At 36.4% G+C, this 13083-nt stretch overlaps 1 protein-coding gene across 1 annotated transcript in view; it reads right to left on the bottom strand.

Moving 5' to 3' along the window:
* LOC129761623 (fasciclin-1-like) overlaps positions 1-13083 on the bottom strand; it is a 308799-nt gene that overhangs the window by 58034 nt on the left and 237682 nt on the right. The window contains 1 exon segment of the mRNA XM_055759359.1: positions 9525-9657. Within this exon segment, the coding sequence (XP_055615334.1) occupies positions 9525-9657 (133 nt within the window).

The raw sequence follows: 13083 nt of genomic DNA, 5'->3' as shown, positions 1-13083 counted from the left end.
TTTAGATTTATTTGGTTTTATAAGATTTTTTTTTTCAGATTGTTATTTGTTGATTAGACGTTAGTTAAAAAACAAAACTAAATTTATTGCGTTGGGAGCGATGCTCCTTACTGATTGAGGACTTAAAAGGGGCTGAATATTATATCTATGCTAGAGTTTCACAAAGCCTATCAGACTCTAGCATTATCTTATTCTTACACATTTTCTCGTCTCGTTCTAATCGCCTCACTTTCGTTATTTCGTTCTGTATGTGCCTACGCATGGCTGGGGTCTGGTTTTGATGACGGATCGTTATCCCAGGATACGTGTTGACGAAATGGTACAGTACTGTGTTAACTCGTTTTATATGTTTCCCTATTTTCAGATTTGATCAAATCCTTCAAGATTTTTTTTTAGTTTTCCAATATTTTTGGAAATTTTACAGTTTTTTGTTTGTTAACACGTTTTACATGTTTCCCTGTTTTCCGGTTTTTCTGATTTATTTTCCAGATTTTGTTATAATAGATATATTTTTTAGATTCTTTCAGACTTGATCAAATCCCTCGATTCTTTTAGTTTTCCAATATTTTTGGAAATTTTTCAGTTTTTTTTTTGTTTCGTATTCGATGAGATTTTTTCAGTTTTTGTCAGAATCAGTTCCAAAAGGTTTTTTCATTTTTGTTCTTTTTTTATTTTTTTCCAGATTCTCTCATTTTTTTTAACTTTTGAGATTCTTTCATGTTTTTCAATTTTGTTTTATTCAGCTTTTCTTTATATTCAGATTCAAAGTTTTTCCGACATTCGAATTTTTGTTTCCGCTTTCTCTGATGTCTTTCACATTTTTTTCGCTGTTTTTCAGATTTGTTTTCGATTTTTCCAAACATTTTTAGATTTTTTGCAGTTTTAATTCATTCAGCTTTTTTCGTATTTCGCGGCTTTTCTTATTTTATTTATTGTTTTGCTCTTTTTACGTATCTGATCTTTTTCGATTTTTTTAGCTTTTTTGTGAGGCTAATTCAAATTTTCAGTTTTCTATTTTCTGTATATATTTTAGGATATGCTTATTTTAAATTTATTGCATTACAAAAATCTCTTTGGATTTCATGAGATCTTTTGAGGGTTTTTTTTATTTTTATTTTTTTGGAAATTTTTTCAGTCTTGTTTATATCTTCCAAGATTTCCTATATTTATCAAAACTTTCCAGTTTTTTTTCGAGTTTAATCAGATTCAGTCAGTTTTTGTCAGGATCTGTTTCAGAATATATTTTTTTATTTTTGTTCCGATTTCCACCAAATTCTTCCACTTTTTTCCTTCTTTTAGATTCTATAATAATGTTTGTTATTTTAGGGTTTCTGTTAAGTAGTATTTATTTGTTTTCTAAATTAAAAATAAATTTTTAAAAATATTTTTTATGGTTATGGTTTTAGTTATTTCAGAATTTGGTTTAAATTATTTGTTTAGATTTTTTTTTTGCTTTCAATATTTTTTCGCCTTTTTCTGGTTTTGTTAAATTTTAATTTTTATATATTTTTCAAATTTTTTTCGGACATTTTTCCGAATCCGAATTTCTTCTGAATTTAAATTTTCAGTTACTTTTGGTTTGATTTTTTTTTTTATTAAATCGTTTATTTTTACAGGCTCAGTTACATAAGTTTAAAGGAGCCAAACTCCTGACTGTATTGTTATAAGTATATATAAACATTTTTCCTTAATTCTAATGTTAATGGTGTAGAAAACCGATTACTCGCGGTCTACTCGAGTTTAGAAGGGTGACATATTTTCTTCAGGAGAAGGAAGGGATAAAAGGATATGTTGACAATGTTCACTCTCACATTCACACTCACATTCATTACACTCAATTCTTAAGCCTATCTTATATCTAATATGTATTTACATTTCACCTTATTCTCGCGAAGGAAAAGGAAAAGGTAGAATATAAGGATATAAGGACAATCAGACACGAAGATCGATAACTTTTAGGAAGACATATATTTGGGACATGTAATCAAGGTCTAAACCAGCCAACACATCTCTCACCGGCACATTGGGCTGCCTTCCTCTAGTCCGAAGAGAGTTTTCTAAATTCGATCTGGCAACAAGATACTCCTCGCACGACCAAACAACGTGTTCGATGTCGTGGTAACCTTGGCCACAGGCACAGATATTGATGTCGGCGAGATCAAAACGAAAGAGTAGCGCGTTTAACGAACAGTGATTGGACATGAGTCGGGAGAAGGTGCGAATAAAGTCCCGACTCAAGTCCAGACTTTTGAACCATGGTTTGAGGCTAACCTTAGGGATAATTGAGTGGAGCCATCGGCCCAATTCATCTTCGTTCCATTTGCGTTGCCAGCTAACGATGGTATTTTTACGAACTAAAGAATAAAATTCATTGAAGGCGATTTGACGCTGTAAATATCGCCTTCAATTGCACCTACCTTTGCCAATGAGTCAGCCCTCTCGTTACCCGGAATTGAGCAATGTGAAGGGACCCAGACAAAGGTAATGACATAACAGCGTCTGGTTAAAGCACTCGAAATTTCTCGTATTCTCTCAAGGAAGTACGGCGAGTGCTTTTCCGGCCTCACTGAACGGATAGATTCGACAGAGCTAAGACTATCCGTTACAATGTAATAGTGTTCAACAGGTCGTGAGGCGACGCTGTCCAGCGCCCAGTGTATCGCTGCCAATTCAGCAATATATACCGAGCAAGGATTCTGAAGACTGTGTGAGGTGCTAAAAATACGTTGAACACTCCAAATCCTGTAGATTCATTCATAGAGGACCCATCAGTAAAGTATATATTATCACAATTGACACGCCCATACTTTGCATTGAAGATTGTAGGAACGAACCCTAATCTAAGATAATCTGGATTTTCATGGATTTTCTCCTTCATGAACAGATCGAAATGTACAGAGGAATTGATGCAGTCAGGAAAACAAACACGGTTGGGAATATACGAAGAAGGAACAACCTGCATAGAGGTGAATTCATGATATGAATTCATGAATCCAGAATGAAAATTTAGCTCGATCAATTGCTCAAAATTTCCGATCACCAATGGATTCATAACCTTACACCGGATGAGGAACCGAAGAGATAATAAATTGAAGCGATCTTTTAGTGGGAGTACGCCTGCCAAAACCTCGAGGCTCATGGTATGCGTTGAGGGCATACATCCCAACGCAATACGGAGACAAAGATACTGAATTCGCTCGAGTTTAATGAGGTGTGTTTTGGCAGCTGATTGAAAACAGAAACTGCCATACTCCATCACTGAGAGAATAGTTGTTCGATACAACATAATAAGATCATCGGGATGGGCTCCCCACCAGGTGCCGGTAATTGTACGGAGAAAGTTTATTCTTTGTTGACATTTTGACGTAGGACTACGTCTTTCATTTCTATACCGGGGTGTAAAACCAAAGTTTCGAGAACGAAAGCGTTACGCTGGAGACCGAGATTTTGAGCGTTAATAGCTCTTAAACAACTGAACGAAATGGTATGATAAACACTTCATTTGAAAGATAAAATGTCTACGCGTCATATACTTGTTACTTTTTCATCCAAAACCTTGTTTCAATAGTCTTAAAATTGCTTTCAAAACAGGCTATTGAAATCACCAATCGGTATATAAGAGAGCGCCGCTCGTAAACCCACTCAGTTATGATTGAACAGCGATTGGAGCATGTTGTCGCTGTTGTTGTGAAGCTAATTTCGTTTATCATGAAAACGCTGATGAACGGTGTCACCAAGAGCCTGTTTGTGCACCTAAGGCCAAAAGGGAATCCATCAGGAGGAGAGTGATGCCACGGTTCCGCTTGAAACATCGGAGCAGCCGCCACACACACACACACACACACATACACGCGCGGAATTCTCGTTGCTATCATCGTTGCTGAAAAATAATCTGCCAGTTCCCCTGGGAATTGAAAAATACATTCATGCGAAAGAGTTTATTTCAATGTTTTCTATCCATATAACACTGCAACCAAATACATTTGGTTTTGGATTTTTTCAATCAAGTGCGATCAACGTAAGACCACGTCTTTCGGCAATTTATTAGAGGTGCAATGAATCTTTAGGAATTCCCGCTCTACGCGCACTGGCAAACAATGTTTACTCAACAATTTCTCAAACGAGAAATGGGTGTTGTGAGAAAGGATTAGCGAACGCGAAAACGACAAACGAGAGAAAGATACGTTTGGAGGTTGAAGGAAATTGGCAGAAAACTTCTTCATTCTATCATTCAAATAATGTGATTCATACCACATCGTTTTGCCAGAAAGAGATTATTAATGCTCAAAGGAGGAATCGAGTCCTCCGAGGAAATTACCCAGCGCAAATTAGAGTCGACTATCGATTGCGGCATTCGTACACAAATAATTTTATAATGCAGTTTCACCAAAGTGATTTCTTTGGATATATTCACTACATCATGTCATGTATTTCATATTCTTCATTAAGAAATCCATATCCATGGCACCTATCGGTAACGAATTATTATCGAAACCACGATTTTCGCTAAATGCTCCTTTCAGTTCGGCCTGTAAAAAACTTTTCTGTACTCTAATCCATCAAATTTGGAGCCCTGAGAAGGGCCGTTGATTATATGCTAAGCTAATATAGCACGCTCTCCTCGGATACGATGGGCCAGCTAGATGTCCTTGGGCATGATGTGACGCGTTTTGCATGGATAGCACACAAATTGGTATCTTCGAATAAGCCTCCTGCAGCGTCATAGCCGCGGAACTTTGGAAGCGCAAGTCGGTTTTGAAGTCCTGAGCAATTCCACGATCCAAATGCTGCAAAGGTAGCTGCGGATCAGCAATTCGGTCGACTTCTGATAGCGATGAATTTCACGCAAAGTTCCCGGTCGATAGCGATGTGGCTTCTCCACCTATCCTGCTGCTGGTGCGCTTATCCGAGCTGACTTCGTGTGCCTTACCACCGAATGACTAACGAGCTCGAGTCGTCACGGTGCGAGAGTAGAGTAAGAAATGAACGAAAGCAAGGAAGGAAGGAAGGTATTGAATTAGAGAGACTTTAAACTCTGAGAGTTCATTCGTCTCTAAGAACGAAAGCAAAGGAAGCGTCATTTTATAAACCATAAAAGTATAGAATCTAAATCCCACCCTTATTATATTCGTGAGTATACAGTAAGCTTATATAATAAAGAGGGTGAGGCTTACATTCTTTTATGTTTTATAAAATGACACTTCCCTTGCTTTCGTTCATTTCTTACTCTACTCTCGCACCGTGAGGACTCGTGTCATCGGGACTAAGCAGACAGCTCGTTAGTCCTTCGGTGGTAAGGCACCACGAAAGCAGCTCGGATAAGCGCACCAGCCGCAGGAAGCGTGAAGAAGCCACATCGCTATCGACCGGGAACTTCGCATGAAATTCGTCGCTATCAGAAGTCGACCGAATTGCTGATCCGCAAGTTACCTTTGCAGCATTTGGTTCGTGGAATTGCTCAGGACTTCAAAACCGACTTGCGCTTCCAAAGTTCCGCGGCTATGACGCTGCAGGAGGCTTATTCGAAGATACCAATTTGTGTGCTATCCATGCAAAACGCGTCACATCATGCCCAAGGACATCCAGCTGGCCCATCGTATCCGAGGAGAGCGTGCTATATTAGCTTAGCATATAATCAACGGCCCTTTTCAGGGCTCCAAATTTGATGGATTAGAGTACAGAAAAGTTTTTTACAGGCCGAACTGAAAGGAGCATTTAGCGAAAATCGTGGTGTCGATGATAATTCGATACCGATAGGTGCCATGGATATGGATTTCATAATGAAGAATTTGAAATACATGACATGATGTAGTGAATATATCCCCATATCGAAGAAATCACTTTGATGAAACTGTTTACCGTTTGTCGTTTTTAAGTGTTGGGAAAGGGCATTATTTTTGCTGAGTAAATTCCAAGAAAAAATCCATTCCTTCTTTAAGCGTGATTCATTCTGCTTCGGATCAACGGAACAGTGATAATCATTTCATACAAAAGATAAAATATCCAAGAATTATATGATTGCTATTTATTGAGTCGGAAAATTGTTTCAATAGCTTAATGATAGCTTCGAAAACAGGTTATAAAATGACGCTTCCTTTGCTTTCGTTCATTTCTTACTCTACTCTCGCACCGTGACGACTCGTTTGTTTGGGACCAAGCAGATAGCAGGTTAGTCTTTCAGTGGTAAGGCACACGAAAGCAGCTCGGATAAGCGCACCAGCCGCAGGATAGGTGAAGAAGCCACATCGCTATCGACCGGGAACTTTGCGTGAAATTCATCGCTATCGGAAGTCGACCGAATTGCTGATCCGCAAGCTATCTTTGCAGCTTTTGGATCGTGGAATTGCTCAGGACTTCAAAACCGACTTGCGCTTCCAAAGTTCCGCGGTTATGACGCTGCAGGAGGCTTATTCGAAGATACAAATTTGTGTGCTATCCACGTAAAACGCGTCACATCATGCCCAAGGACATTCAGCTGGCCCGTCGAATCCAAGGAGAGGGTGCTATATTAGCTTAGCATATAATCAACGGCCCTTTTCAGGGCTCCAAATTTGATGGATTAGAGTTCAGAAAAGTTTTTTGCAGGCCAAACTGAAACGAGAATTTTCGTTTGGATGCCATACAGCATCGAGAAAATTCCGGAAAGATCTAATCGTTGCTGAAAAATAATCTGCCAGTTCCCTGGGAATTGAAGAATACATCCATGCGAAAGAGTTTATTTTAATGTTTTCTAATTATATGGCGAACACAGCGACCAAATACATTTGATTTCGTAATTTTTCAATCAAGTGTAATTAGCTGGAAAGCTTCTGAAGATTATTCTTTCCCATCAGTAGGATATTTTCGTATCCAATAATGGATGCATAACATGAAAAACGGAAAATGTTTCGTATCGCCAAAATTATATAATTTTCAATCGATTATTGCTCAGTCGCCGAAATTTTCATACTCAGAGAGTTCATTCTCCTCTAGTTTGCCTTTCAAATTGCCATCGTAAACCGCACCTTCTCTCGATTCAATCACGCACGAAAAGCATACTGAAATGATATTCTGATGGTGAAACCCATTCATTTTTCGTGAGGCGTCGTGCACAAATTACGTAACGCGATAAGGGGGGAGGGGTTAGATGTTGCTTTACTTTCTGTTTATTAGAGATAGGAAATTGCGTTATGAAAGGGGGGGGGGAGGTTCAAAATCCGGATTTTTGCGTTACGTAATTTGTGCACGACGCCTGAGGACATCGACAAGACAACATCGTTACTGAACGAGCTGAACGGCGAGGGATCAAGGTATTCATTACCTGGCCTGACCTGACCTGAAATGCAATCAGTTTGTTTTAACTGTGAGGGAGCGCAGAAAAGCCGATCGATCAGAAGGAGAAGAGAAGGTGACCAAGAGAGTATCAGCATCGAAATACGGTTCCTCGGGAAGACATAGAAGCAGCCGCCACACACACATACACGCGCGCAACTCTTTTCGTTTGCTGGTTATCGAGAAGAAACCTGGAAAGAAATGATCGTTGCTGAAAAATAATCTGCCAGTTCCCCTTGGAATTGAAAATTACATTCAAGCGAGTTTATTTTAATGTTTTCTATCCATATAATACTGCGACCACATACATTTGGTTTTGTGATTTGTCAATCAAGTGCAGTTAACAGGAAAGCTTCTGAAGATTATTCTTCAGAACAAGGTTTTTTGTATCCAATATTGGATGCATAAAACCTTGAGTCTTCAAAGTAACACTCTCGTTTTTGAAGTCACCCAAATATTTATTTATTCATTCATTCAGGATGGATTTAGATTCAACTTCAAACAAATGATCTCTAAATCAACGATAGTCCTACGTCACCCTTGCGGTTATACCATAGATATAACCCACTTCCTGTTTTTTACTCAGATACCTAATATGGGCCCCCCAAGTACATTTGGAGTCGAACCAGACCCCAAGATACTTGAATGACATAGCATGAGTGATCGGTTTACCCAAAAGTTGAAGCTTTGGTTTTGCTGGTCTATGCTTCCTAGAAAAAACCACCATCTCTGTTTGCTCCGTGGAGAATTCGATCCCTAGCCCAATGGCCCAGGTTGAAAAATTGTTCAAAGTATCTTGTAAGGGTCCTTGTAGGTCGGATTCGTTTCATCCTACGACCGACACCACTCCATCATCTGCAAGTTGTCTTAGGCTGCAATTTTGTGTAAGGCAATTGTCGATGTCGCTTACATAGAAGTTGTACAAAAGGGGGCTTGAACATGAGCCCTGTTGGAGGCCCATGTAGGAGACCCGACTCACTGCCGAATCTTCGTGAGAAAAGTTCAAATGTTTCTCACAAAGCAAGTTATATAACATATTATTCAATAGAGGCGGCAGACCCCGAGAGTGTAATTTGTCTGACAAAACCTCTATTGAAACAGAATCAAAGGCCCCCTTTATGTCCAAGAATACTGAAGCCATTTGTTTTTTTTCGGCGTAAGCCATTTGAATTTCTGAAGAAAGCAACGCAAGACAATCATTCGTCCCCTTGCCCCTGCGGAACCCATATTGTGTATCTGAGAGTAGGCCATTCGTTTCAACCCATCGATCAAGGCGAAACAAGATCATTTTCTCCAACAATTTCCGTATACAAGACAGCATTGCTATTGGGCGGTACGAATTGAAGTCGGACGCGGGCCTTCCGGGTTTTTGAATAGCTATAACTCTTACTTGTCTCCAATTATCTGGAACAATATTATGCTCCATGAACCGATTGAATAAATTCAACAAGCGATGTTTCGCCACATCAGGGAGGTTTTTCAACAAGTTGAACTTAATTCTATCCGTTCCTGGAGCCGAATTGTTACAAGAAAGGAGAGCAAGGGAGAATTCTACCATCGAAATGGTTTGATTTTTTGCAAGTATCCAAGTTTCCGATAATTTTTTTCAGTTTTTTTTTCAGATAATTGTTTTTCAGAATTTTGAAGTTTGTTGTTTTAGATTTATGTTTTTAATTTATTTCTATATTTTTTCATGTTTTGCCTTTTTTTGAATAATTTGTTTTGTTGCGAATTTAATGTAATGTTTTTGAAATGGTTAGGTTTTCTGGATCTTTAAATTCGTTTCTTACGATTTTTAGATATTTTTTTACCCGTTTTCCCTATTTCTCGGATCTTTGTTTTTCTGACTTTTTCCGACTTTTTCATATATTTTAAGATTTAATTTTAATTTTGTTTTTATTTTTCAGTTTTTTGTTTGTATTCGAGGATTCTTTAGCCTTTGTTCATTTTTTCATGTTTTTAGTTAATTTTTTTATAGTTCTTCTAATTTTTTTCTTTTTTTCTTTTTTTCATTTTTTCATATATTTCCATATTTTTTCTAGATTTTCAACTTCTATTTTTTCAATTCTTTTATACTTTTTTGAATTTTTCCAATTAGTTGGATTGAGATCTTCAGGTTTTCATATTTTTAGAAGGTTATTTATTTGTAGGTTTTTAAGATTTTAGATTCGAGATAACATTGAATACCACATTTTCCTGCAACGGATACTCACATATGTGATACAGCACCACCGTTTTGTTGCCCGTGTAGTGCTGGAAGGCTAGATTCGTCGGGGCAAATACAGTCACCGCTCGCAGCTTCAGGGCTGCCGATGCAATCGGATTCCGCTCGATGAGGTCGTAAAACTGTAATCGAAAAAAAAAGAGAGGACGAAATTGTCTCGATAAATGGATAATCAAAGTGACATTATTTATGGAAATATATTGCTAAATTTGTGAGGAGAAAAATTTATCACGGTTCAACATCAGTTCCCATCATGCTACATTTAAAGGGATGACTTTGCATCGTCAGATACGCAGAGACGAATGACCTCCGTCAGTGCTACACATTTGCGAAAATGTGAGCCATTTCGAGGGTGAAATCCCTCCGCCCGCCAAAGAAGGATGTGCACACGCTGTGTGTGATAAGTGATATGAGAGAATGGGCTGCGGGAAAACTACTGTCGAGTCGAGTCGAGTTGGTGAGTCACGCGTCGTTTCGCGTTCCGTTTTTTGCTTCATTACAACAATACATAACTGCTGTTGCTACTGCTGCTATCGCCCTATTTACACAGAGATTTAGGGTCTCGGTTTCGCCTTCGCTTGTTATACTCATCCTTCGAGGAAGAGCTTTGTTAGGGTGTTAGGGTGGGTGGCAGACGCACGAAACAGAGAGCACTCACTTTAATGGCGTAATAGCGATGATATCTCATCCGTTCTTATTGCTTTATTATTTAGACGGCTTTAGTGCGATGCTATCTCTGCTTCAGTATTTTTTATGATTGACTTCCGAAAAATGAAAAGTCTGCTGAGTTTAGCAAAATTTAATCCAATTTTGTGAGAAGGGAAAACACCGAAACAAATTATGTTGAATCAATAATAAACGCGATGAATTTATTATGCGTCCAATGTCTAATCTCTCACATCTAATTCTCGAACCGTATAAAATTGAAGATATTTATTATCGTTGTTCGTTATAATATTATTAAATGTGTTTTGAACCACGTAAAATTCTTGTAGGAAGAGCCAATATTGACATTCTTTCGAAATTCGCTGTTTGATCACCAGACAGAATGTAAATGATATAGAAATACTGAGGTATTAAAAAAAATAATTACCATTTATTTTGCCACTTTATGCCTAATTGGAATCCCTTTATCACGCCTCGAGTAATAAAATTCATCGAATAGCTACTCCCTCGATTTGCTTCCCTTTTTTTTTTGCTCCGCATTGTGAACTGATTGTAATTTTCCCTGAGCAGTCCGCCCGGATCCATCGGATCCGGACCCAGCCCCAAATTGACTCCGGTGCTCTTTTTTGTTCAGATCCGGATTATCTTGCCAAGTTTTCAGTAAGTGATTGTTCATCTTCTCAAGAGGAAACAAAACACAACAACCGAAGCTTGACCTGTTTAATACTCCGAGCGCACCTGGAGCTCTCCACGCCCCTGGCAACGCATTTGTTTTTGGGTAATCCCACTTAACTTCCTTTGTCCACCGATGGATGGAAGCGTGTGTACCTTTAGAGTTTTCGACGGTTTCAATGAGGGAGGTATTTTCTGTGATCGAAAGTTTTCCAACAGTCCAACGCTCTTATTGCAGCGACTGAGTTTGCGAGACTGGATAATATGCTTTTTGTTGGTTCTAGTCATTAATTTATGTTTATGTAGACAAACTACGACACAGACACAAAGCTTGTGTTGTTGAGGGAAGACTTTGTGTCATTGTTAAATAATGGAGAGGATTTTTACTCCAGAGCTGATACGTGTTCATAGTTAGGTGTTGATATTTTTCGGTCGGAGGAAGCGATCTTAATAAAATATAGAAGTGCGATACGATTTTCGAGTTTGCAGTGAATTTATACAGTGTTAAAAATGTTTAAGAATTTAAAAAATTAGAAATTTTAGAAAATTAAAAAAAAGTTTAGGAATTTTCAGAAAAATTTAAAAATAAAAAAAAATTTTTGATTTCCAAAAATTTGAAAATATTCAAAAAAATAGAAAACATTAGATTTGTTTGGGTTTGTCTAAGTTTTTTAGAAATCCTTTCAGATTCAATTTTAAATTTTCCTATTTCCCTATGGTCTTTTTTATTTTTTGGTGTTGTTCATGTTTTTTCTCATTCATATTTCAGTTATATCATATTTTTTTTGTGTAATTTTTGTACAATTTATCCAAGATTTTGAAAGATTTTTTTGTGATGTTGTTCTCTTTTTGCAGTTGTATTTCTCAGATTTATTCCCCATTTTACATAATTTTTTTAAAAAAAATTTAAGTTACTTTTCTCGGATTTTTATAGTTTTTTTCCAATTTTTTAAAAAATTTATTCACAGTTTCCTTTTCCTGTTCTCAGCACATCTTTTCTATTGTAGCTCAGTTTTTTTTGCGACATTTTTGTGAAATTTATCTAATCTTTTTAAAATTTCTTCCAAATTTATTCTCAGATTTTTCGAGTTTTTTAGTGTTATTTCTGGTTTTACTAATTTTTTTGTAATATGTTTTTCAGATTTTGTATTTCATTTATTTTTATTTTTTATTCAGTTTTTTTTTCGATTTGATAATTTGTTATATTTTTCAGTTTTTTCCATATCTTATTACTCCCAATTACTACCGACTTTGTCTTTTGATATATATTTTTCTTAATATTCTGACTTAACTTGATATTTTTTTACGATTTTTTGCCAATTCTTTCATTTTTTATTCCGCGGATTTTTATAAATGTTTTCCAATTTAAAAAAAAAAATTCACAGTTTCCTTTTCCTGTTCACAGCACATTTTTCTCTATTCTAGCTCGGATTTGTTTGCGAAATTTTTGTAAAATTTATTCAATCTTTTTAAAATTTCTTCCAAACTTATTCTCAGATTTTTCGCGTTTATTTAGTGTTATTTTCAGATTTTGTATTTTATTTATTTTTATTTTTTATTCAGTTTTTTCCGATTCTCTAATTTGTTCAATTTTTTCGTTTTTCTCTGATCTTTTTCAAATTACTTCTGCCTTGGATTCGATTTTTTTTTAGTTTTTTTGTTCGACAGTTTTCAGTTTTTTTTTGAATTGTTTAGAGGCTTTATTCTCAGCTTTTTGTTTTAGTTTTTTCCCGCCTTTTTTAATTTTTTTGTCGATTTTTCTCTCAGATTATTTGCGACATTTTTGTAGGATTTACGAATAGGATAGGATTTTTTTTTCTAAATTAATTCACAGATCCTGATGATCCTCCTGTTTCTTGGTTTTATATCTTTTTTTTATTCTGCAGTTATTTTTAATTTTTGTAAAGCGTATCCATAATTTTAAAATATTATTTCTGATTATGTTTTGGGTTTCCTCTGTTCTTGAAATTTTATTTCTCAGATTTCTATCCAGATTGTTCTGATTTACTGATTTTTTTTTGTTTTCCAACTTCCGACCTAGGTCCAAGTTTTTCTCATTTTTTTTTTTTTATTTCAAAATGTTTTATCAATTTGTTAAAGATTTTATTCTGATATTTTTGCCTTAGTGGGTTTTTCTGTTTTTTTCTCAGCGTTTTCTGAGATTTTTTGTAGGATTTAAGTAAGGTATTTAAGTTTCTTCTAAATTAGTC

The sequence above is a fragment of the Toxorhynchites rutilus genome, chromosome 1 (genome assembly GCF_029784135.1).
Source record: "Toxorhynchites rutilus septentrionalis strain SRP chromosome 1, ASM2978413v1, whole genome shotgun sequence".
Taxonomy (NCBI): Eukaryota; Metazoa; Arthropoda; class Insecta; order Diptera; family Culicidae; genus Toxorhynchites; species Toxorhynchites rutilus.
The sequence above is the reverse complement of the archived record's forward strand: the minus strand, read 5'-3'. Positions and strand labels throughout refer to the sequence as shown.